The 24374-nt window shown below is 34.0% G+C and overlaps 1 protein-coding gene and 1 pseudogene across 2 annotated transcripts in view; both read left to right on the top strand.

Moving 5' to 3' along the window:
- Positions 1-3163: 3163 nt before the first annotated feature.
- LOC126718736 (probable serine/threonine-protein kinase PBL18) overlaps positions 3164-24374 on the top strand; it is a 45451-nt pseudogene continuing 24240 nt past the window's right edge.
- Positions 3259-24374, top strand: part of LOC126718737 (probable serine/threonine-protein kinase PBL3) — a 62866-nt gene continuing 41750 nt past the window's right edge. The window contains exons 1-2 of one of the 2 annotated variants that reach the window (XM_050421066.1): positions 3259-3298; positions 20306-20344. In XM_050421066.1, coding sequence (XP_050277023.1) covers positions 3274-3298; positions 20306-20344 — 64 coding nt within the window. In that variant the 5' untranslated portion in view covers positions 3259-3273. The remainder of the gene's footprint in view (positions 3299-20305; positions 20345-24374) is intronic. The other variant, XM_050421065.1, reaches the window with a different exon arrangement.

The raw sequence follows: 24374 nt of genomic DNA, 5'->3' as shown, positions 1-24374 counted from the left end.
ATTTTGCTTGTGAAGGGTGATTTGGAGATTTGGTTAAGTGCTCTACTCATCGCATCATTTCCTAAGCATTTGGAAGATGAATTTCTGCTTCTGCGCTCATGATGGATATCCTCATCATACGAGAAAGACTCACTAGGAGGAGTTCTTGATCTGCATCTGTAACTACGATCCTCTTCATCGTCAATAGAAGAGCTAGAAATGGACAGAGTTCTCTTTCGCCATTTGTGGCGCACTCTTCAGATGATCAATTTCCAGTTGTAAAGCCCTGGTATCTTCCCCATGAGAAAGGTGGCTCGCATTTCGAGACTGGCTCCTGCTAGTGTGGGTGGTATGCATACTAACATCACGGTCCCTTCTTTGTTCAAGATTGACAAAGTGATCTTCATGTTAGGACCCCATAGATTCTGCTTGGTGTGGACCTGACCCTACCATAATTGCACGTCAGACTCACTATAACACCAGAATTTCCCACAGACGGTGCCAATTGTAAGGACCAGATTTGGTTCTTAGCCCAAATGATGGATGGACTCAGGCCCAAAAAGCCCAAAATAATGAATTTGTAGAGAATGAATTGGAAAACTGGGCTAAAATGAGTTGGATGACAGATAAAGTGGGTTCAAATGATAAGAACGAAAAGATAGATTGATTTAAATTGAAGAAAATCGTTCTCAGCACAGTCCGAGAAGATTAGTTCTTATATATTTCTCTTAAGTTTGATTACAAGTTTGTTTCCTGATTGCTACAGTGTTTCTCTCTTGATCTCTAGATCTCTCTTTTCTCAGGAGTCTCTTACATTATATATCTCCCTTTCAATGATCTTGGCCCTCCACTTGTTGATCATCCAGGCCACTACTTGAGTGTTTGTCCCATCGAACACCCTCTCTGTCCTTTGTGAGTTGGGGTAGTCAAGGCAGCACTGTTTAAGGGTCTTCTCTACATAAATGCAGCCAGAAAGTTAGCTATAAAGCATTTAATGCGGTGGTAGCAGCCTTCCCTTGAGATATTTCATGGCTTCCTTTTGTTTAGTTCTTTCTGGATACTTATCCGCACTAGTGAAATCATCTGGGTCGTTGCTCTTGGCGTCAGACCATACCTTCTAACCTCGGCCTCGATCAGCTGAGGATTTATTCATCCTTGACCTATCTAATTAGTTGGTTGTGATCAGATTTCAACTATTCACTTACCAATATGGACTCTCATAAAGGTGTTTACCTGTCCTCGGACTACTTAATATTCTCGGATTGGGCCCCTGGCCCAATATATTTCACAGATACGTACTTCTGGGCCTACCACCCTTATATTTAATGTTACATTTTTTAGATTGTGTGTTTCTAATTCTATCTCTCTCATACAATTATCTATTGTTTGATTATTTGGTACTTGAAAAGGCTATTCTTCTTGTACTTGTGAGGATGGCAAAGAGAGAGAAATCTTGAATGTATGCCATATTTCAATTAATTAGAGCTATTCCTCTTACTCTTAACCTCTCAAGTTCAGGTTTCAATTGAGAAAAGTACCAATATTGTATGGGCATGGATTGGGATTGCCAGTGTGTAATTTTATTTAAAGAAAAATAAAAAATGAGTTGCCACTCATTATATGCTACCTCTTTGTGTCGTTAGCAACATATATAAGAAAATTAACAGAACTACATGAAGGGATTATATTTTAAAATATTTTGGGACTAAAAGCACTCATTTGAGATACAAGGAACTAAAAGCGTCTAACGTGTAAACTTTAAGAAATAACAATGTATATTGATTTTTTTTAACGTCCTTGTACGTGGTAAAAAAAAAAAAAAAATAGCATGATGCTAATTAAATAAGGCTTTAAGTTTCCACCAAGACATTCATTGATCCATGGCACACATGGATGCTAGTGTTCATTGATGGAAAACAAAAAAGCTCAAGAAAAAGGAAAACAAAAAACTGAACTAAAATACAGATTTACAATGGTGAATCTATTTAAAGGTGAGAATGAGAGGATAAAATGAAGAAGGAAAAGTGAGAATGAGAGGAGAGGAAAAAAATAAATAAGGAAATTTAGAGATGTAGAACTCAATTTATGAAAAAGGGTTCAGCTTTCCTCCCATTCAAATTTCTCTCATTGTCTTCATTTTTTATCCGGATGCAGGACGTGTCAGATAAAATATCCAAAGGCAGAAAACAAGCCACCTAAAAAAAAAACCAATTTATTGTTCTCTCAACAACCAACCTCCCTTTCAAACACACCAGACCGCCAATAGTTTCCCTTAGTAGACCTACCACCACCATGGCCATACACTAGCATCGACACAGCACTGCCAAGATTGCAAACAGATTCTTGATGTTTGTATAAATAAAAATGGATTTCTATAATTTTAGGGTAGACAAACCCTTAAAACACACCCAATGCATAGACCCATTATTCTGTGTTTCTTATCATCCATTTCGCCTTTGTTTTATGAAAAAGTTAACTGATTCCCTAATGACATTGATTTATAATATATTTTTTAGAAACTTTTTATGAGAAAAAAAATTAAATTTTTGACTTTTTTTATTTTATATTTCCTATAAAAGTGAAATAAAAACTTTCATAAAATGATTTATAAACAGTTGCCCTAAAAATACTTGTTACAATTAAAAATTTGTGAAATGGGAAAAGAAAAAAAGAGTAAATCATCTAGAGGAATAAGCAAATCTTGAGAAATTTGAGGTCATTTCTTTTATTTACTTTCGATATAAAATAGAAATTCTATTATGTTTTAATCTAAAAACCAAATTATTTATTTCACATTTAAAAGGTTTCAATGAAAAATGAAAAAATAATAATTTGGTTCTTTTTGAAGTGAACACGTCTTCCATCCCAATAAATATGGGAGGGAATGGAAGAAGTTCAAATAGAAGGAAATATACGCCCCAAACAGCAAGGTATACTTCCTCCTCTACTTTGGTCCTCTTCCCTCTTTTTATAGTTTACACTTTACAGTAGAAAAAGTGAAAATCGTGCAAAAGTTGTGTCTTTCTCTGCGTTTTCTCCTCAGTTTCCTTCCTCTTCCTTTTTGTCTTTCTTAATCAAAACCCTTTTTTTTTATCACGTAACTTTTCAGTAATCTCCAGTTCTCCACCAAGTTAGTGGCAAACAAATTAAACTAGCTTCACGTGGAGACTTCTGGGTCATTCAATTTTTTTTTTTGCTTCATTTTTCCTTTTCTTCCGTGGATTCATGTTAATCCATGATGTGTTGATAAGAATAGCAAGCAAAGATGGTGTCTTGTAAGAGAGAAAATATCCTATGGGCAACTGCCCAGATTCTTCAGGTAAAGTAGATACAGCTCAAATCTCTCATGCCACTTCTGGTAACTTATAATCAATTCTATTTTGGTAGTAGTTAATCCTTTGGCCTGAATCTTCTATTAAAGATTGGTTTTTATTTTTTCTTATGTGCAAGTTTTTTAGTGATGTGGGTTTCGAAGTTTTTAGGATAATTGACAGAATCTTTATGGCTTAAAATTTGTGATTTTTTGGGTTTGTTTTACTGGGTTCGGTGGTCTTTTTTGTTTGTTTTTGATTTGGGGTGGCCGCGTTTGAATATTTGACCTTTTTTGATAAGTAAATTTGAGCTCTTTTTGCTTGTGTTTACGAAGAAAAAAAAAATTTGGTAGGCGTTATGTGAATATTCTCTCTCTGGGTTTTGGCCCTGGTTTTATGTTCTGCTAATCAATGTTCAGAAAATGGTAGATGTTTTTTCTAAATCATGCCCAAGATAGAATTTTTAGTGCGGTTTTAGTTTATTTGGTTGTTATAGTATCTATCTGCGCGCCTTACTTAGATAATTTGTGATTCTAATGGTGGTGAATTTTTGGGTGTTTCTGCATTGCTGTTCTTGTTCAACGATTATAGTTTAGGCTTAAATGCATATTGTATCCCACTCTTTCTTTTGGGGGTTCGAATCTTTATGTAGGTCTTATTTTTGGGGGTAGGAACTAGTCGACCAGCGATCTATCTAATATTATTTTATTATTGGTTTACCTTGCGAGTGATTTTCATAAATTAGCTGTTTGAAGAATCTAATTTAGCTGTATGCTTTAAGACTTTCTAAAGTTGGTTTTTGCTTTGGATTTCAAATTATATATTTTTAAAAAGATTTTCATATTTATTTCACAATTGGTTGCCACTTGTTAGATATATATATATATATATATATATATATATATATATATATATATATATATTAGCCTAATAACGTAGTCCTAAAAGCCCAATCCCTAGATATACATCTCATATATCTCTAACACCACTGAGCATGTGAATTTGAGTCTTCACATTATATGTTCCAAAATGAAAATATGGTGATTTTATGTACAGAAACCGGGATGGAATTTTATAATTTAAAAGATACATAGGATCCATAAAAACAGTCACACTTTATGATTCCCTAAGCATTGGAAAAAGTGGTGGATGAAAGGTTTACATAAGATAATTGATAGTTTACATTTACCAGTACTTACTGTTGGAAATGAACTAAGGAATTATACGAGATAAGAGCATAATGCATTTTGTATTAAGATCAAAATATGTTTCTAGCATGGTGATGTTTGAACTAAGATAATTCTACTTAAGGAATAGCACAAAATAGGTATAAGCTGGTTGAGATTGATTGGCTCTTGAGTTGTGGTAGAAATTGCCTGCATAAGTTGTTTGTGCTATAAGGAACTCTTTCTTCCCTTACCAGGTTCAAGAGTCCCAAAATTTTCCATCAGAACCGATCGTTCTTCAGCTCCTTCCAGTCTGACCATTCAATCTTTCAGTGACAAGAGCAATGCTTCAAGTGAAATATTATCATCTCCAAATCTGAAAGCCTTAACTTTCAATGAGCTAAAGAACAGCACCAGAAATTTCCACCCGGACAGTTTTCTTGGTGAGGGACGATTTGGTTATGTTTTCAAAGGATGGATTGATGAATACACTTGTTTAGCTGCAAAGCCGGGATCAGGAATGGCTATTGCTGTCAAAAAGCTTAAATCTGAGCGTTTCCAAGGCCACAAGAAGTGGTTGGTAGGTCTCTTCTTATTGTATTCATATTTTTTGGGTTTTTTTTTGGGGTGGGGGGGTGCTGTTAGACTCCTCTATGCAATCTTATTAGTTATTATTCATGGCGTAATTACTGATATTGTCTCAAATTCCAGAATGAAGTTAATTATATTGGCCAACTTCATCATGCAAATCTGGTTAAGCTAATTGGGTACTGTCTCGAGGGTGAGAACCGGCTTTTGGTCTATGAGTTCATGCCTAAAGGGAGTTTAGAGAATCATCTATTTAAAAGTATGTCCTACTTATGTTTATACTTACTAGATTCTTAATTCTTATGCTCATTCATAACAATGAGACATGGGGTCTTTTATCTGTTTGGTTCCTTAGAGAAAAAAGAGAAAAAATGTAGTCTGCTTAAATGTTTATGGTGCCTAATTCAGATGCTTGTTCCTCCAAACAAAGTAGCAGAGATGTAAAATCTCAAATTTCTTTTGAGCTTTCATGACATCCAAACAGAGGGTAAGCATCTAGGAAGCACTTGCACGGGTACGGGCATAGATACAATATGGTGACATGACAATTTTTGAAAAAGTATAACATAGATATGGTAGGAATATGTATATTAATTAATTATTAAATATATTTTTATTTATATTTTCCATATATTGTTAAGTTTTTTTTTTTTTCATATAATGTTAAACATATATCAATTTAAAGTAAATACATAACTATTAAATGATATTTAAAAATTAGAATATGCCGTGTCCCATACACATATGACATGGGCACAACAAGCAAAATGCCGTGTCAGTGCTTTCTTGGTAAGCACATATCAATGTCTGTCGAGTCAACCAACATAGACAATTCTTTCATCTTCTATTTTGGAATAGATTATCCTGTTGAGTCATTGTTCGCTAAGCTCAATATTCTTGATCACCACGAGGCAAACTTGAAAGATCAAAACTGTTATTTCATTTTGTTTGTTGTGAAATTATAAATTCAAATTTCTTGCAGTTTTAAATATTTTTCGAGAAGCTCAATATTCTTTATCACTCCATGAAATTTTTCTGTATAATAATCTGGTACGTGTGGGATGGGGGGACTGCATACACCCAAAGGAATAGTAAGATACTCGAAAAAGTCTGGATATCCTAGTTTGTCAAAAAAAAGATATCCTCATTTGTCAAAAAAAAAAATTATATATATATATATATATATACACTTTTTTTTTCTTTCCTAACTGTATTGACACACTCAAACTGCCACTCTGGCAATATAATTTAACTCTCAGTTTGGCTCTCAAATGTAATGTTAGGATATTATGGAAGTTCTCGGCATGGCTATGAGAATCGTTTGTGAATTGTGATCCTTGACGCTATGTTGTGTACCACAGGAGGGCCACAAGGTCCACAATCACTTTCCTGGGAAATAAGGATCAAAGTGGCCATTGGTGCTGCTAGAGGGCTCTGTTTTCTTCATGAGGCCAAACCACACGTCATATATCTTGACTTCAAGGCTTCTAATATCCTATTAGATGCGGTATGCTAAATTAAGAGCAAGCTAATGGTTATATTTAGGAATTGGCTTGGGTCAAGTGCTCCTGTGTATTAGATTCGTTGAGATGCTCGCACATATCAAATATTTCGTATATGCGTCTCAATGGATCCAATGCAAAGGAGCACCGAACCCAATGTTACTTTGTTTGGAAGAAATTTGTATAAACATTGTATATTTAAATTAATTGGGCATTGCGGATGCAGGAGTTCAATGCTAAGATTTCTGATCATGGGCCCTCAAAGGCTGCTGCCGCACGAGAATATGTTACTACAGGTCCGTAAAATATCCATTTTAAGCACTATTGGTACTATTAAAAAATTGATCATTGGATTAAATATATATATATATATATATATATATATATATATTGTTTTAAGAGAAAATTGATCTTATATAGCTCTAATTTTTTTTTTCCCAAATTTTATTTAGAAGGGAAAAGAAAAACAAAATTCAACAATTGAAGTTGCCTTTTAGAAAGGGTGTGGCTTATCTCTAGTATATTTTTAACAAAATATGTCATTTTGTTTTAAATATACAATGACAAGTGGGTTTTAATCCCGACTTTTTATTTAGTTAGTGAGTGATGTGACAATCTCTCATTAAAACAAAAAGAGATTCTTTTTAAAAATAAGTACTCGAAGTAAGTCAAACCCTTTTATTAGAAATGCAATGTCCAAATCTTGTAGTTTCGATTAGTTAGCTCAAAGAATATATTTTATGGATTTATAGCACCTGAATATGTTGCCACAGGTCCATAAGATATCCATGTTAAGCATTATTGTTACTATTAAAAAATGATCATTGGATTGGATATATTTTTTTTAGGAGAAATTTGATCTTATGAATTTTTTTCTTCTTCTGTTTTTATTTTTATTTTTATTTTTTTTATTTATTAAATTCAGAAAGGAAAATGAGAAACAAAATTCAACACTTGAAGTTGCATTGTAGATATGTAATGTCCAAATCTAATAGTTCTAATTACTTATCATAAAGAATATGAAGTGGAAACTATGAGGGTATGTTTGGTAACTATTTTTTCCCTTTATTTTTTGTTTCCAAAATCAATTTTCTATTTTTGATACTAAAAAACTTGTTTGATAATTCAAAATGGACTAAAAACAAAAATTATTCTCAAAACTCAATTTGTGAAGGAAATTGAAAACAAGCAAAAAATTGTTTTCAATTTCTAATTTTCAAAAGCCAATGAAAACATGCGTCTGATTTAATGAATCTGTTACATTTAATGAGTTAGCGCCAAATTTCAAATCTTAGTGACAACAAATTTAAGTATTTTTTAGTTTCTATCTCCTCTCTTCTCTCACAAAGGATTTTCTCTCTTTATCTTGCACTCTCTCTCTTTTTTAATCACCTTTCTTCTTTCGCATAGGATACCATATAGCTTTGTGCACATAGAGTATAAACTATATAACATATAGCTTTATTGTAAAATTGTAATCACCCTATGTGCTACATTACATATTTGGATAATGATTTTCATTTGCTTTTTGTAAAAAGTATATAATCTTGTTTTAGAATCATCAAAATTGCCAAACAAATTTTCTATTTTTTTCTTTAGAATTTTTTTTAAAAAAATTTTAACTAACCAAACATGTTTTTGATTTTAGAAATACAAGAAAATTGTTTTTTTCTTTCTATTTCCAAAAAAAAAAATTTGAAAATAGAAAAAAAAAAAAAAAAAACTGGTACCAATCATAACCTTAGTTTTATGTCACTATTTTAATTTTCTAGCCCTTTGTTGAAGTAGAAGAGTTGTAGTTGTGGATAAAAGAGAGAAAAATAATGTTTGAGTTATCAAATAAAAGTTTTCAATTCAAGTGGAAGTTGCTAATGCTCAATGCTCTATTGGATGGAAGTATGAACTTATTTTGCATATTAAATAAGGTCTGATTAACAGGTGTGCATTTGTTAAAATTTGTTGAGGCTTTCTTTATTGAACAGGCCAAGTGACAACAAAAAATGATGTCTATAGTTTTGGGGTTCTGTTGCTAGAACTATTATCTGGACCACGTGCTATTAATAGGACAAAAGTTGGTACTGAGCAGATTCTGGTAAATTGGGCAAAACCATATTTGGGTGACAAAAAGCAATTGTTTTGGATTATGGACACAAACTTGAAGGGCCAGTATCCCCAAAAAGGAGCCTATACGGTTGCCACCCTTGCCTTGAAGTGCCTAATCACTGAAGCTAAATTTAGACCTAAAATGGGAGAGGTACTAGTAACCCTAGAACAGCTTGTAAATCCCAAAATGGCTCACTTTGTTATTTGAATTTGAAATAGAGAATTCAATATTTAAAAGGATTTTAATGGTTATTATTGATGTTAAGTATCATTAGTAGAATTCTTCTTAAAGACTAGATAGAAGTCCAGAAGAGTCCCTGTAATGAACAATGAAATCTAGAGTAATAGCATCGAGGTGATGCTTGCAAAGGACCCTCTAATACTTAAGTTAAGCACAACAACATATAATAAAAAGATAATTATGTGTAACTCTTTTGGTCATGGGAGATTGTTATGTATAGAGTATAGTCTTTCTTGTATTAGCTGTTGGAGGCCTTTTAGGATTATGCTTTTATGTCTAAGGTGACATTCATGGTGCATTAATGACCATTTATGATCCCTGCATGGTTGTTTGTCCATTGTAGTCTGTTAGTTACTAAAGAGTCATCACTACTCTTTAATGTGGCACCTTAGTTGCCCCTTTATTCTTTTGTTTTGTTGTTTTTAACGAATGAAGGAATATGGAAGGTCCCAGTTTTTGGACATCTGTACCTTTTGAGATTCCGTACCTACAACATTTAATTTGACATGACTCAGCCCGTTAGATCGTGGACAAGTGTCGTTTCTTAGTTGCTTGGACGTGCAATTGTGCATTCTTGATTTTCCCGCGCCTTGAATTTCGCTTTTTCCCTTTAAAAACCTTATGTTTCCCCTCTCTCTTTATTTCTTCTCCGCATCTTCAAGCTTGAGCTTCAATATATTTCTCTGGTAAGATTCCTTCCTTCTCACTTCTTTAATGGATGAATTTTCTATTGCTAGGCAAAGTTCTCCTTTTGTTTCGTTTTTCTTTTCTAAATTAGGGGTTTTTCTTGAATTTTTGAGTGGTTGACGTCCACAAAGTGGATTGTTTGTGCATGTCACGTAATTGCGCTCTTAGGCCCGTATTTTTTGAACTTCACCCTAAATGATACATCAATCCTTGTCCTTGTTTCATCTAGCAAACGAAATGGCTGAAGAGAGTGATAGTGGTACTTGTAGACACCTTGTTTTGTACCAGCTAATAACCTTTAGCCCCATACCCCAATGATGAGCTTGATATGTCAACAAAGGGTAATTGAAGTTATCTTGATATTTTGAAAGTAATCATAACTCTAAAGTACTCTAAATTGATTTGAAAACGATGTTGAATAATGACCTTTACTCATTGTTTTGATCATAACTTTTGAACCATAAAAAACTTTTTAGTGAGGTTTATTCCATTGGATATTCGACATCTTGGGCTTCAATTTGAACATAGGGTGTGTTTAGTTTGAAATTAAAATAAGTGAGTTATGGCCATTTGAAGTCAGGGCATTAGAGCTGTAAGGAAAGTAGGGTTCTAAGCAAACTTGTGAACGCATGCTCCAACTTGCGTACACAGCCCATGACCATGCGTACATGCCCTCATTTGCAACAATCCAGAATTTCAGTTTTAGGCCCCCAACACATCAATCTTTGATGGGGGCCGGCCCCTAAACCCTTGGAAGCCCTAAAACCCTTTAGATGACTCCAAAAACACTAGTTTAAGCATTTAAATACAACTTTATGCCTCCAAACTAAAACCTAACTAGAGAAAGAGACCTTTTCACCACTTATCTTCCAAAAATATTTTCCTTTCTTTAATCTTCTGAAACCATAGCACCACACACGTTTTTCAGTCTCTAAAAACCCCTTTCTAGTAGATTAGGGCAGAAACTACTTTTAATCATCAAAAGAAAACCTTCTTCAAAAATCTTTCAATAAATCTTGAGAGAGAGAGTATTTTATCTATGAACTCCATGGTGAATCTTGTTTCTTATTAATATATTTACACAACCATGTTTTTCATCTATAAAACCTCTCTCTCTCTAAGAGTTATTTTCATAAAGAAATCATTTTCCAAATTGTTTTCAAAAAACCTTTTCAAGAACATCTTTTATTATGAGTTGTGACTAACAATGAGCTATTGATTTATTTTGATCTCTTGATATCTCATTGAATCTTATTGTGTAAGAATTGAGGGGCCGATTAAATATCTACAAACTTGTAATCCATAAGCAAGATGAGTCTCTTCCTTCGCTCTTCCTTAATTTGGATATTTATGATTCATGTTTTTTGTTCTTGATTAGATTTATATTTTATGCATGCTTAGGATTTGTTATTTGATGTGTTAAACTTAATCCTTTGTGCCTTATGAATATGTAATGATTATGTTTTGTTTAGTATTTTGGTGGTGTTGAGTAATATGAGATCCTATGCATGATTTGTTTTTATTTGTTTATTTTTCACTTGATTTGTTTTTAGTATTGTTCAAAGGGCTGAATTGATATATTAGAACATATGTGAATCTAATTGAACATGTGAATATTTCTAGACTTGTGCTTTTGTGTGAATATGCGCGTGCATGGTTAAATGTGTGTATGCATGCTCGCATAGATGCATACGCAGCTTGACCTAGAAAATGATGAATCTTTGTTTTAATTTCATGAGTTGATCTCTTAGATATTTTCCATGTTTATTTATTCTTTTTGACTTAGAATATATTAATTAATTTCTTAACATGATTTGCCCCAATTGACTTTTCTATAATATGTTTGGCACGTTTAGAATAGGATGTTTCCTTTAATGCATGACTTGATTTTTTTCTGATTTAATTAGAATTGAGTTGTTTCCTTTTGAGAATATCTTATTTGACTTGGTTTAATTTAATTGCTTTTATTTTATTTGTTTCCTTTTATGCCATGGTATGATGAGATATTTCCTTGTATGTGAGCTTTTAATGTATTAATTGCATGATTAGAAATTTTGATCTTGTTTCTCAAAAAAAAAAAAAAAAAATTTTGATCTTAGTTTATAATATCCTTGTTTAAATTTGGCCTAGCAATATTAGCAAAGGTTGGGTGTGGTTGGATGTCTAACATTTTTCCATCCTCATACTTTAACTCCAAACTTAGACTTTAGTAAGTAGACCTCTATTTTGGTTCCCGAATCTAAACTAGGTAGCGGCTCCCAAAGAAAAGAGAAAGTGGGCCATGCAACTTGCAAGATGTTGGACCCATCCATGCTTTGGGAACATTTTGAAACCCAAAACCCCAAAAACATGGGTTAGCCCACTACAAGTCCAACGAGGATGAAAAGATGAAATCATTTGAACTGTTTAACCAAACCTTTTAAACTAGGGGCAAGGCCCATATGAGAATGAAAATAAAAATGGATCAAACCTTTGAAACTAGGGGCAAGGCCTTCATGAGGGAAGAGAGTGAACATTTAAGATGAACTTTGTAATAGTACAAATAAAAGACTTTGATGGGCTGAGATAAAACTTGGTCACTTTTTTTCTTCGAAAAAAAAAATCCAAAAAATCAAAAAATGAAAAAAGAAAAGAAAAGAAGAGAAAAGATGTGGACTTTTAAATATTATGGTTCATTTTTAATATAAGTTCAAATAAGCTTTTCAAGAGAAAAGAATTTTTCCAAAATATGATGGGCTTGAATTATAAATAGGGCATTGATCTTTGTGTTTAAATTCTTTGATGAGCCCATTCACATAAGGCCTAAATAGAGCATAAGGCATGGACCAACCTTGCAAAATTCATGAATAACCTATGCTTAAGACCAAATGAGGACAGGAGGGCAAGATGAGTGACTTGTAATTGGATCCAAAGCCCAAAGAAAAAAAGAAGCCAAAAAAAAAAAAGCAAAAAAGAAAGGAAGGAAAGAAAGAAAGTGGGCTTGGATTCAAATGTGGGAAGGAGAGAGTGTCAGGTGTGTGAATGATATAATTGGGCTTTAAGTAATAGGGGAAACACGAATTTTGAAATGTTGACACGGTTGTGAGAGGCTGGGAAAATTAGGCCTCTCAAAAAAGAGAAAGATTTTTGTGTGCTTTTTAGGGCACCTCTCTTTTTGGGTAAGTGGTATGAAGTCGTCACTTATTTTTTATACAAAAAAAAAAGAAAAAACTAAATATAAATACATGATTGAATTGTTTCCTTTCATTGATTGAATAAAAAATACATGTTTGAAAAATTGAAAATTACATGGCTTTGGGTCCTAGTTACAAACTACCAAATAATTACATGGCTTTTTGTCCTAATTACAAACTACCCAAAATAAAACAAAGATAAGGCTAGATCTACTTATCCAAAGACCTAAATTCAGAGGCTAGGTTACGGAATGGGAAGGTGTTAGGCACCCATTCCGCCCAGACAGAGTTTGGTCTTCTAGACTCTTGTGACCAATGTATCCCTTTTATGCATGCTATGAATGATATGTTGCACAAGTGAAATGAACTAAATCACACAAATTTATTTATGAATGTATCCTCTTCTTTATATAAAAAAAAAAAAAAAAAAATTCAAATTTGTTTTTGTGATAAAAAAAAAATTGAGTTTGGTTTAGAAAAATCAGATTTGTTTTTGTTATGTCAAAAAAAGTGGTTTTTGGAGAGAAAATTCAGATTTGTTTTTATTTAATTAAAACAAAGTCTTTTAGTTTTAAAAAAATCGGATCTGTTTTTAAGAACTCGGAAAAAAGAAAAAAGATTTTTTTTGAGAAGAGGGATTCATTTATGAAATAATTTATGCTACATGGACTAAACAAAACAAACACAATAAACACAATCATGCATGATCTTCTTCTTTATTTCAAAATCCACACATGTTAAAAAAAAATCAGATTTGTGTCTAAGGAAGATACAAACCAGTTTTTTATGATAAAAAATTCAGATTTGCATCTAATGAAGATGCAAACCAGTTTTTTATGTGAGAAAAATTCAGATTTGCATCTAATGAAGATGCAAATCCGTTTTTTTTGTTTAAAGAAAAATTTAGATCTACATCTAATAAAGACGTAGATCCGTTTTATTTTGAAAAAGAATTTAGATCTACATCTAATGAAGATGCAAATCTATTTTAGTTTAAAGAAAAATTTAGATCTACATCTAATGAAGATGCAGATCTGTTTTATTTTGAAGAAAAATTCAGATCTACATCTAATGAAGATGTAGATCTATTTTATTTTGAAGAAAAAGAATTGTCAATGTGCAGATTTTTGAAAATAAGAAAGAGATCTCAGCAATACTAGAAGAATTAAGGACATGTTTTGACACAATAAATCAACAATTCATGATATGAGTACTTGAAATAACTAAACTAAAAAAAATACAAACATACGTCATCACCATAAGAGAAGGGTATCGAAAACAACCTCTTGCATGGTACACTTCTTGTTCTTGAGAGGATATTTTAGGGTTCAAAGAAATTTATTCAATTATTTTTGAAACCTAAAAACCCTAATTTAAGAGAGAATACCAGAAGAGGGGAGTGAGAAATTTGAGAGTGTGAAAAGGTGTCTCTCCTTAAGCGTAAAAGAATGTCAAGAGGGGTCTTGAATGTTGGAAGGCATCCCTTATTTATAGAGGTGTTACTTGCTTAGAAAATAAGCTATGTTTTCTTAAAAATTAAGTCCAATCAGCTTAAAAAATAAGCAAAAAACGTATGGGGGAAAATCCTAAAAAAAAAATGAGATTTGGATAAGAGTAAGCTGATTTTTCAGATCAGAACCAGTTTCAGTATTTTGATTATATCTCTTTACTAAAAATTCGGATTAAGCTGAAATTTTGACAGCTGAAGGTAAATTTGATTCTCTACAACTTGGACAGAAATATCCTAGTCCGAATTTTGAGTTATACTAGGCCAAAAGTTCCTTGGAACGTGAATCTGAAATCTGTTACTTGATTAGCACGTTTTTGAAGTGTTTTCCAACCCTAAGACTGTATTTGGACGAATTTCAGAGTTATTTTCATGATAAACCTCATTCCAAAGTGATAATTATGAATTTTAAAATAATTATTTTGAATATAATTATCCCAAAAGCCTAATTATCCAGAGTCTTTAAATATTATCAACTTATTTGTTTTAATCCCATGCAACAAATCTCACTTCAAGAAAAATACTCCACCAATCACATAAATTCATTTAATTAATTTTAATCATTAACCAATCAAAATTAATTTCAATTAATCACACGTGATCGGCTTCACCCCATATAGTGCATGGAGACCGTGAATACTTGATCTCGTGATATTTTTCAATCCGACGGTCCGATTTGGAAACCGGACATACCGTCACGACCATTAGAATCTCAAGATCATTTTCATGATATGCAATGAATGAATTAATGCATGTAATGAAGTCATGATTTTTGGGGTACATGGATGGTCACTCTAGTCGTCTTCCTTAATTAAATCATAGGTGCAAAATCGAGTGTCTATAGTGGCTCATTCTATTTTTAAGCCTAAGACAATGAAATGATACAATGCTTAAAATATGAATGAGACATAGATATAGTCCACAAGTTGATGTAAACAAAAAGAGTTGATTAAGACGTTGGACCTAAAGCTTTAGGACATTGGGAGCACATGTTTATTTGATCAAATTCGTTATTAGGGATACCTAAAATATTCTCAAAGCACTTCCCTAATCTTGTCAAGATCTACTCATTAAGGAAGATACCAAGAAGCAATGAAGAGCATGAACGAAAGTATCAACACCATGATCAAGACAGCTGCTTGCATGGAAGAGCTAATGAAGAATGTAAGCACTTGACTACAAAGGCTCAAAGAAGTACATAGTCCACAAGTTAAGGATGTGCTTGGCAAGTCAAAAGGAAGAATGAAAGTGATTACTAATGATACCCATAAAGAGAAAAGGGGAATTTGATGACATTCACATATCATTGTCAAAAGCCTTTGAAATCTTATCTAAGAAGGGTTACCTCAAGCCGCTTGAGCCTACTCTTCTTCCACATCCAATTTTAAGAAGTTGGAACATGAATGAGTATTGTGCTTTTCACCAAAAGCTAAGACATAAGACAAACAATTGCTTTAGGTTGAGGCATGAGATTCAAGATTTGATTGATGGTAGAGTGATCACCAAGCCAAGATTTTAGGGATGAATGCATAAGAGACAAAGCAAGATCGAATGAAAGGATGTGCTTCAAAGATTTGATCCATGAGAGTACCTTTGCTAGAGGATGAGCCATTTCAATTATGTCGAGTCATTTTCAATTGTCAAGTCTTCATTTTTCAAGTCTATTAGAGTCTTTCTCAATGTTTTGTTGTTGAGTCTTTCTCTATTTTACGTTGTTGAGTCTTTCCCTATGTTGCGTTGTCAAGCCTTCTTTTGTCATGTTGAGTCATGTTCCTTTGAATTATCACATTAATGTTGTTTCATTTTTAATAAAGATTGGACTTCCAAATCTGACGTGTATCATGTGACCTCTTTTCACTAGCTTTGAAATGAATAAATCCTTAAATCTAACACATTGGCTAATTCAAACAAGGAATTAAAAGATGAGATTGTCCTAGTTCATTTGATCACAAGGACCAAGCACGAGAGAGAAAGAGAGATAGAGAGAAAAACGAAAGAAGAAAAGAAAAAGAAAAGAATTCGATCTAATGAGATACACGAGAATGCAAAGGGTAGGTGATGAGAGATATCTTGAAGCACGACATGTGAGTAAGACAAAGATAAGAAGAGAAATTGAAGGAGTGACTTGTTGTTTTTCATGGATGACATTACAAGGATGAGCACTTGATGAGATGAAAAGGTTAACCTAGATTTGGAAAGGCTAAGCAATCAATGTTGAAGGGATGACAGGCCATCATTCTACTACCATTTTTTAGAATAAGTAATTATTTCCTGTTACGAACCCTGTTGAGTCTAAATTAATTCATTCTCTATGCCCATGCCAAGGGATTACCCCCTACACTAGGGGCATGTTGTTAAGAGATGATCATTTGAAGGGGTTACCCATAACATTAGGGGCATGCTTTAATTTTTGGAAAAGATTACCCCTATACTAGGGGCAATTTTTTGTGAATGAAGGATAGAGGATGTGAGGATGTTTTATAAGTAAATGGATACTCTTTTGAAACAAGGGTCATGGAAAAAGAAAAATGAGAGAAAACAAAAAGAAAAGGAAAAATAAAAAGAGAGAGATAGAAGAAAAGAAGAAAGGAAAAGGAGAAGAAAATAGGAATCAAAATGATAATTAAAAGGGATGAAGAAGAAGAGAATGGTTCAAGCACTAGATGGATAGTAATCCTTAGCAATTAGGATACCTTGAAAATACAATTGAATTTGAGCCTCACATACCTTTTCTTTCTTAAACCTTAGAATCCCAAGCCTCGTTACAGTTCAAAGCAAAGTCTTCTCTAATCATTCAAGATTGTTTAGCCTTACAAATTTTGGCAAGTCTAGCATTAGTTGTGAAAAGAAAAAGAAAAGAAAAGAAGAAAAAGAAAAATAAGGAAGAAAAACACGCTAGGTTGAAAACCTGAAAAGGCAGCCTAGGCAAAAGTTAGGGCACCATGAAAAGAAATGAAGAAGAACCACAAGGAAAATGGTGAACTTACTCCAAGTTAAGGCAATCCATGAATGAGATTGACAAAGGAATGGCCATGTAAGGGAAAATGAGACCAGCTCCAAGCCAAAGCAACTCTGATGAGGAAAATGTGACAATACATAAGAGACAAGTTGATTGGGGAGAATACAAGAAGAGTAAAATGAGAGAAGTGAGGTGTGCATGTTCAAATAAGGTTGATGACTGGATTGACTAGAGATGATCGGATTTTAAATTTCTATTTGGACTAATCAATGAAATGGTAGGTAATTCATACAAAATTAGTTCAAAAAGAATACACATTGATGTGCGAAATTGTTTGGATCCAAGATCCCATGTTTAGGGACAGAACCAGGATTCATACCTGAGAGGGGGCCAAAGCTTAAAATCAAAAAAAAAATTATGAAAATAAAAACTAACATCTATTTCATATTCAACAAAATACTACCTACAAAATAAGTATTTCTTAAACATTTTATATTATAAAACACATCAACAAAGTATAACATACAAAATAAGTGTTTCTTATTTTGTGTGCAATTTTTGTTTAGTCCATATATATATATATATATATATATATATTTATTTATTTATTTGGGTTATGTAGTTAAAGGGGCATGAATTTTATTTATTTATTTATTTATTTTCTTGTAGGTCAATATCTAAATATTTTAAAAGATGAGAGACAAATATATATATATAAATATATATATATATATATGTATATATATATATATATATATAAGGGCAAATCTTAATTTTTTTTTTAATTGAGTGGGGGGCCAATGGCCCCCCTCTTGCATAGTGTAGGTCCGTCCCTGCCCATGTTTTTACCTCCCTTCTTCAACTCCTCCAAATTTCCTTCAAAGTCCTCTTTGTATTAGAATCCTGTTGTGCTCTACTATCTCTAAACTCTCGTCATGCTTAAAACTCCTTTGGTTTAAAAAATTATTGTGCTCATAAACATCCATTTGTCGCAAAACTTGTGTTGTGTTTAAAACTTCATTGAGAAATGTCTTTTCGGGAATGGGAATTGCCCTAAAAAGTGACTTAAGTAATTTTGGCATTAGATGGCAGAAGTTGCTGGTGATCCAATGGGTTTGCTTTAGAGAGGTTGACTGCTGAAAGGTTTCAAATTTCAATGCGAGAGAAATAGTTTGGTTTTTTGAGGTGGACTATTTTGTGCCTTTGAATCTTTTATTTGACATGTGTCTTACATCCGAATAAAAAAAAAAGAAAAAAAAAGAGGAGGAAATGAGAGGATTTTTAATGGGGAAGTTGGACCCAAAAAGTTCTCTCTCTTGGGTCCACTTCATCATCTTTTTATAGTTTATAGTAGGAAAAGGGAAAATGTAATCAAGGAGGGGTTGGTTGCAGGGGCGACTCCAGGATTTTTGTCCAGGAGGGTCAATAAGAAACATAAATTATATAAGAGATGAATCTTGGGCAGGAGATGAATCTTGCAGTCTACAGAGTTTCCTTATAACAAATTTGTCCATAATACTAGCAAAAAAAATAAAAAAATAAACTATAAGTTCATTTGACATATTTCTTTCTAATACAATAAACATATTAATTATTGTTAGGTGATTTTTTTGCAATTATTTAATTTATAAGTTTACAGTTCTTTAAATATTCTATATTTTTATTGTCCTTTAGTGTTAATGTATTGACCAAGTCACATAGTCAACAACCACTTACAACTCAAAAGTCACATTCAGCAGAATTAAAAAGCACTCACAAGCAAAAGATGAGTCATAACTCAACTTTATATCAAATCAATACAAACACCAGCAACACTATAATAGTAACAAAACTCAAAACTCAAAACTCAACAACAGTAAAACACTATAAGTTCTATAACCCATTAAGATTAACCCCCACAGACCCACACACACGGTCAAACTTAATATAGACTTAAAACTCAAGTTGACTGGTTGAGTTACTCAACAACAAATATCAGAACACAGTCACAGTTCTTAACCCCACAGCCCCCCCCACACACACAGAGTCCAAGATTCAAACTCAACAAAAGAAATCAAAAGATAACTCCACACACACACGGTGATTCACTCACACAGATTCAGTGAAATAGTCTATCAAAACACTATAAACACACTCTCACAGTGAAAGAAAGAGAGAAAGAGAGAGCTAAAAAACCATATCAAGCGACGATAGAAGGCAAACCAAGCGGCGATGGCAGCATATTAGGGACAGTCAGGCGGCGGCAGATCGTGGAGGTTATGCAGCGGCAGATTTTGTGTGTGTGAAGCAGAGGTAGCCTTTTTCCTTTGGGTTTGGAGAGTGAAGAAGGATAATTAGAGATTTTGGAGGTTAGGCAGTAGCAAATTCTTAGGTTCTATTTGGCCCTTTTTTTTTGTTTATGATTTTTTAGAATTTGATAAATGGGCTTTTTATTTCTAAGATTAAAAACCAAAATTTTCTTTTCGACCTTTTTTTTTTTTTTTTTTTTTTTTTGGAATTTAAGTTGGGCTTTAAAAAAAAAAGGGGGTCAGGTTCATGGTGAGGTTGTGCAAATTTGTATTGCACGGGGTTCAAGGGGTTCATTTGAACCCCCTGACTATAACGTATCGTCGCCCCTGGTTGGTTGAGTTAGTAAGGCTTGGATACTTTGTCTAACAAGGCTTAGATTTGAGTCCCGCTGCTAGCAGTCCCTCTTTAGTGGGCGATCTAGGACGGAGGCCTACCCTAACCCTGATGTGGGGGTAGCCTCCTTTCCACCTAAATTTCTTCTTACCCCAAAAAAAAGGAGGGGTGGGGGGAATGTGGAACAGTTTGTTGAATAATGCACTAAACTTCTTTCTCTGCATTTTCTCCTCAGTTTCCTTAATTCCTTATTGTCTTTCTTAATCAAAACCCTTTTTTTTTTCTCACCTAATTCATGTGGAGACTTCTGATAGCTTCACGTGGAGGTTGGTTGCTGTAGATCATTCATTTTTTTCTTTTCTTCTGAGGATTCATATTAATCCATGATGTGTTGCTAAGAATAGCAAGCAAAGATTGTTTCTTGTAAGAGAGAAAATATCCTACAGGTAACTACCTAGATTCTTCAGCTAAAGTAGATACAGCTCAAAGCTCTCATGCCACTTCTGGTAACTTATAATCAATTCTATATTGGTAGTAGTTTTTTCTTATGTGCAAGTTTTTATGTTTAAATGTGCGTTTGGGAATGCGCTTCCCACGTCTGCGTTTTCACGTTTTTTAATTTTTTTTTTTATTTTATTAGTCGTGATTGTTGACTTTTCTTTAGTGTACAGTGCACACCAGTGGATCCCGTGCACTGTTCACGGGACCCACAAAATTCATTTTTTAGCAAAATTTTTATTAAAAATGGGTCTCACGGTATTATTCATACATTTAAAAATTATTTTACTACAGTGTTTTCAGTTTTTAGTTTTCAGTTTTCAACTGTATCCAAACGGACCTTAAGTGTGCGTTTGACATAGATTGTTTTTGCCAACTTATTTTATTATTTAGCTTATTTTTGCTACTATTCATGGGTTCCACAATACTATTTCAGCTAACTTTTACTTTTATCTATGGTATTTTCAGCAAAAATTTTTCAGTTTCAGCAAAATAAGCGGATCCCAAACAAACCCTAAATGTATATATTATCCTATTCTTTCTTTTGGGGGTTGGAATCTTTACATAAATCTTATTTTTTGGCAGGGGTAGCCCAACATAATTTGGGACCTAAGACAAAAAATTTATATGAAGTTTTTTATATGTAAATATTAATTTAAAAAAATTATTTATACTAATCAATTCAAGGTTAATTTGATACATTTCTTAAAAATATGTTAATTTGATATATTAAATACATAAATTGATGAATAATACCAATTAAACTAATGTTAATTTGATATAGAGAATTGAATATCATGCATGGTTGACCAATGGGTGGCAAGTTAAGGTGCTAGATGAGTTTTGAATTGGATCATAAATGGTAAGATATATAATTAATGACTAGGGAAAATTACAATTTACCCACATGTGGTTTGGCTGAAATTTAAGTTGCTTACTTGTGGTTTAAATTTTAACACTTTACCTATTTGAGGTTTGATCGAAATTTAAGTTATCTACCTGTGGTTTGAAATCCCATAATGCAAGTGTTCAAATCCGTTAGATTCTTTTTTTATCTTAATTGATCTTGTATTTTTATGTTTTTTGAGGAGACAAACATAAAAGAGAAGCAAAACAACATATTTAGCCATGTCTTTAACGGATGTGGGTTAAGGAAATCTAACTGAACTAACCTCAGGTGAGTAAAATATCAAATTTCAAACCACACGTAAACAACTTAAATTTCAATCAAACCACAAGTAGGTAAATTGTAATTTTCCCTAATGACTAACCATTTTCTGAGATTTGACATGACTCGTGCGCACAATTTAGATACAATTTGATTTTTTTTTTCTAGCTAAAATACAAATTGTACTCTATAAGTTTTGAGTGAAATTCATTTTAATCCTCTAAATTTAGTACGTCTTCTGTCTAATTTTGTCAAAAAATTTCTATAAAATCAATAAAAATATTTTATAGATTAATTTATGTAAAAATGCGTTTTTCAAAAAATATTTTTCATTAGTTAATTACATAACTTAAAGCAAACTTTTAACGAAATTGGTCGAAAAGCCTAAATAAAATAAATTTGAAACTTAAAGGACTCAATTGAACGAAAATAAAGTTAGAGACTTAAAATGAATTTTAGTAAAACTTAGAGGTTGCACTTTGTATTTTAGCCTTTTTTTTTTTTTTTTTTGGTGAGATAGTTTTTGGGGTAAATGGATTTGTGTCAAAATGGGTCAACTCTTTTTGGCACAACTAATAAGTGGGTCAATTATTTGTTAAACCTTAAACCTTAGTCAACTCAAAATAACTCACTTTGTTATTTGCACCGAGTTGGGTTGACTTATTTTGACATTTTTAATTTGTATAAATAAACGTTATTTTTTTTTTCATAAATTTGAATTTGAAATATAGAATTCAATATTTAAAAAGATTTTAATGATTATTGTAGGGTCGCAATTCGAGATCCAGGCCCAACAGGTATGGGGTTCTGGCCCAAGGAGCCCGAAACAATGAATTTATAGAGAGTGGGTTACAAAACTAGGCCCTAACGAAGTGCATACTAGTTAACATTGGGCCATACAACAATTGAAAATAAGAAAATCTCTTTCATGTCCATTAGATATACGGTCCGAGGAGACGTGGAGGATGTATCTCTGTCCTTGCTCAAAGGCTATGGTTCTCACCCTGTTCTTCTGTTCTAAGTTCCTCTTTCTTCCCCCCCCCCCCCTTCTTCATGGGGACTCCTCTCTCTTATATAGCACCCTTGAAGTCATCAGGGCCTTACACTTGTTGATCATCTGGATCTTCACTTGAGTGCCCGTCCCATCAGACATCTCCCCCATCTTTTTGTGAGTTGTGGTAGCCAAGGTAACACTATTTGCAAGTCCTCTCCACATTAATGCGGCCAGAAAAGTAGCTACCATGCATTTAATGTGGCAGCTATAGCCTCTCCCTTGGCATCCTACACTTTCTTCCCTTTTACGGGCTTGTGGGACTCATCCTTGTTACTAATACTCGTAGGAGTGGATCCTTATAGTAGGCAGAGTGCATGTTTGAGCCATATTTGGTACGTCCGAGGAGACATTTCTCCTTGGACCACCTTTTAAATAATTTTGGGCCCATAAGAATTGGGCCGGGAGCCCTTTTGGCACCCACACCTTCTCCTCGGACGTGGTTGAACTTTTATATAGGAACCGAGGCCCATTGCATGATTTTGGGCCTTTTCCCCTACAATAGCCCCTTAAAATTCCGGTTCTTTCCCTCTTATCCGAGGAGAAAAGGCGAGATTTTGACACTTATGGGATTACATATTGTAAATCCTTGACTTACGTGTGTGGAGGTACAGCCTCACGTGCCTCATTACTGCTACTGGTGTTTCGTAACCCACGAGGCGCTAATTATTGTGCTTGGTGGCTTTATGTCCCTCGAATCCAATAATGGGGCGCCTAATCAGCGGTTGATATTTCCCTAATTCTTTGGGCGGGAGTAAGCCCGTTCAGTTTCTCCCCGCTATATAAGGCTTCTAAGGGGAATTATTTCCATTTTTTGAAAAAGCACTCAAACGTCCCAGAGCACTCCAGTACTTCCTTTTGCAAAGCATTCAAAACTCCACAACTACTCCCTTGAAGATTTCCGGCGAGTTCTTCACAAGCTCGAGAGGTTTAGGATCTTCACTCCCGTAAGTGCTCATTTCCCGTATTACTTAGCCTTTCCCCTCTGTTACCTTTCCCGACTTCCTTCCTTAAGTAAATCGTTTTCATGTTGCCTAGGGTTAGTGGGATGGGTAAGTTTGTGAAACTGGTAGACTCTCCAGCCGGTATGGAAGGTTTCAGGGCCAAATACCATATCCCGCCGGGAGTAGGTCTAGAATACTGCTCCTCGGACTAGATCTTAACCAAGAGAAAGACGGGGCAGGTCGCCATTCCAATGATAGCTTTCATAGAAGGAGGAATGACGATCCCCATGGGGAGAATAACTAGGGATTATTTGCGTGGTCATTGGCTGGCTCCCCACCAGTGCGCTGCGAACATGTTCCGAATCCTAGGGTGCGTAGACGCTCTGAACAAACAGATGAACCTCGGCCTCTCATGGTACGATGTAGTTCACCTATATGAATGTCATTGCCTCAACGAGTCGTATTACCTGAAATCCAGGTCCGATGAGGTGAGGCTGATATCTTGCCTTCCCAAGTCCAATGAAGGCTTGTAGGACGACCTTTTGATCATCTCCGGAGCATGGCATGACGGTCTTCACTACCTAGTTAGGGCGGGAACACCAGGTTGGGCACTGTAGGGTTAGATCCCTTGGAGGGGATCTTAGTTTTGAGTTTTTCTCTCCCTTATTTTGGTTTTAGTTTTGATTGTTTGCCTTCTCAGACTAATATAACCCTTCCTTTGGGTTTTGCAGACAAAGAACAAACAACTCCGCGGATAAGTTTGGTCAACGTCCAGGCCCTCAACTTCCTCTTAAGGTCCGAAATCTTTGTGAATAAGGACGGGCAACTGCATGTCGCTCCTCTTATCTTGGACTACGAGCCCCTTTCTTGCGCTT

Source organism: Quercus robur, chromosome 3 (genome assembly GCF_932294415.1).
Source record: "Quercus robur chromosome 3, dhQueRobu3.1, whole genome shotgun sequence".
NCBI lineage: Eukaryota > Viridiplantae > Streptophyta > Magnoliopsida > Fagales > Fagaceae > Quercus > Quercus robur.
This window is presented reverse-complemented; position numbering and strand designations above follow the sequence as displayed.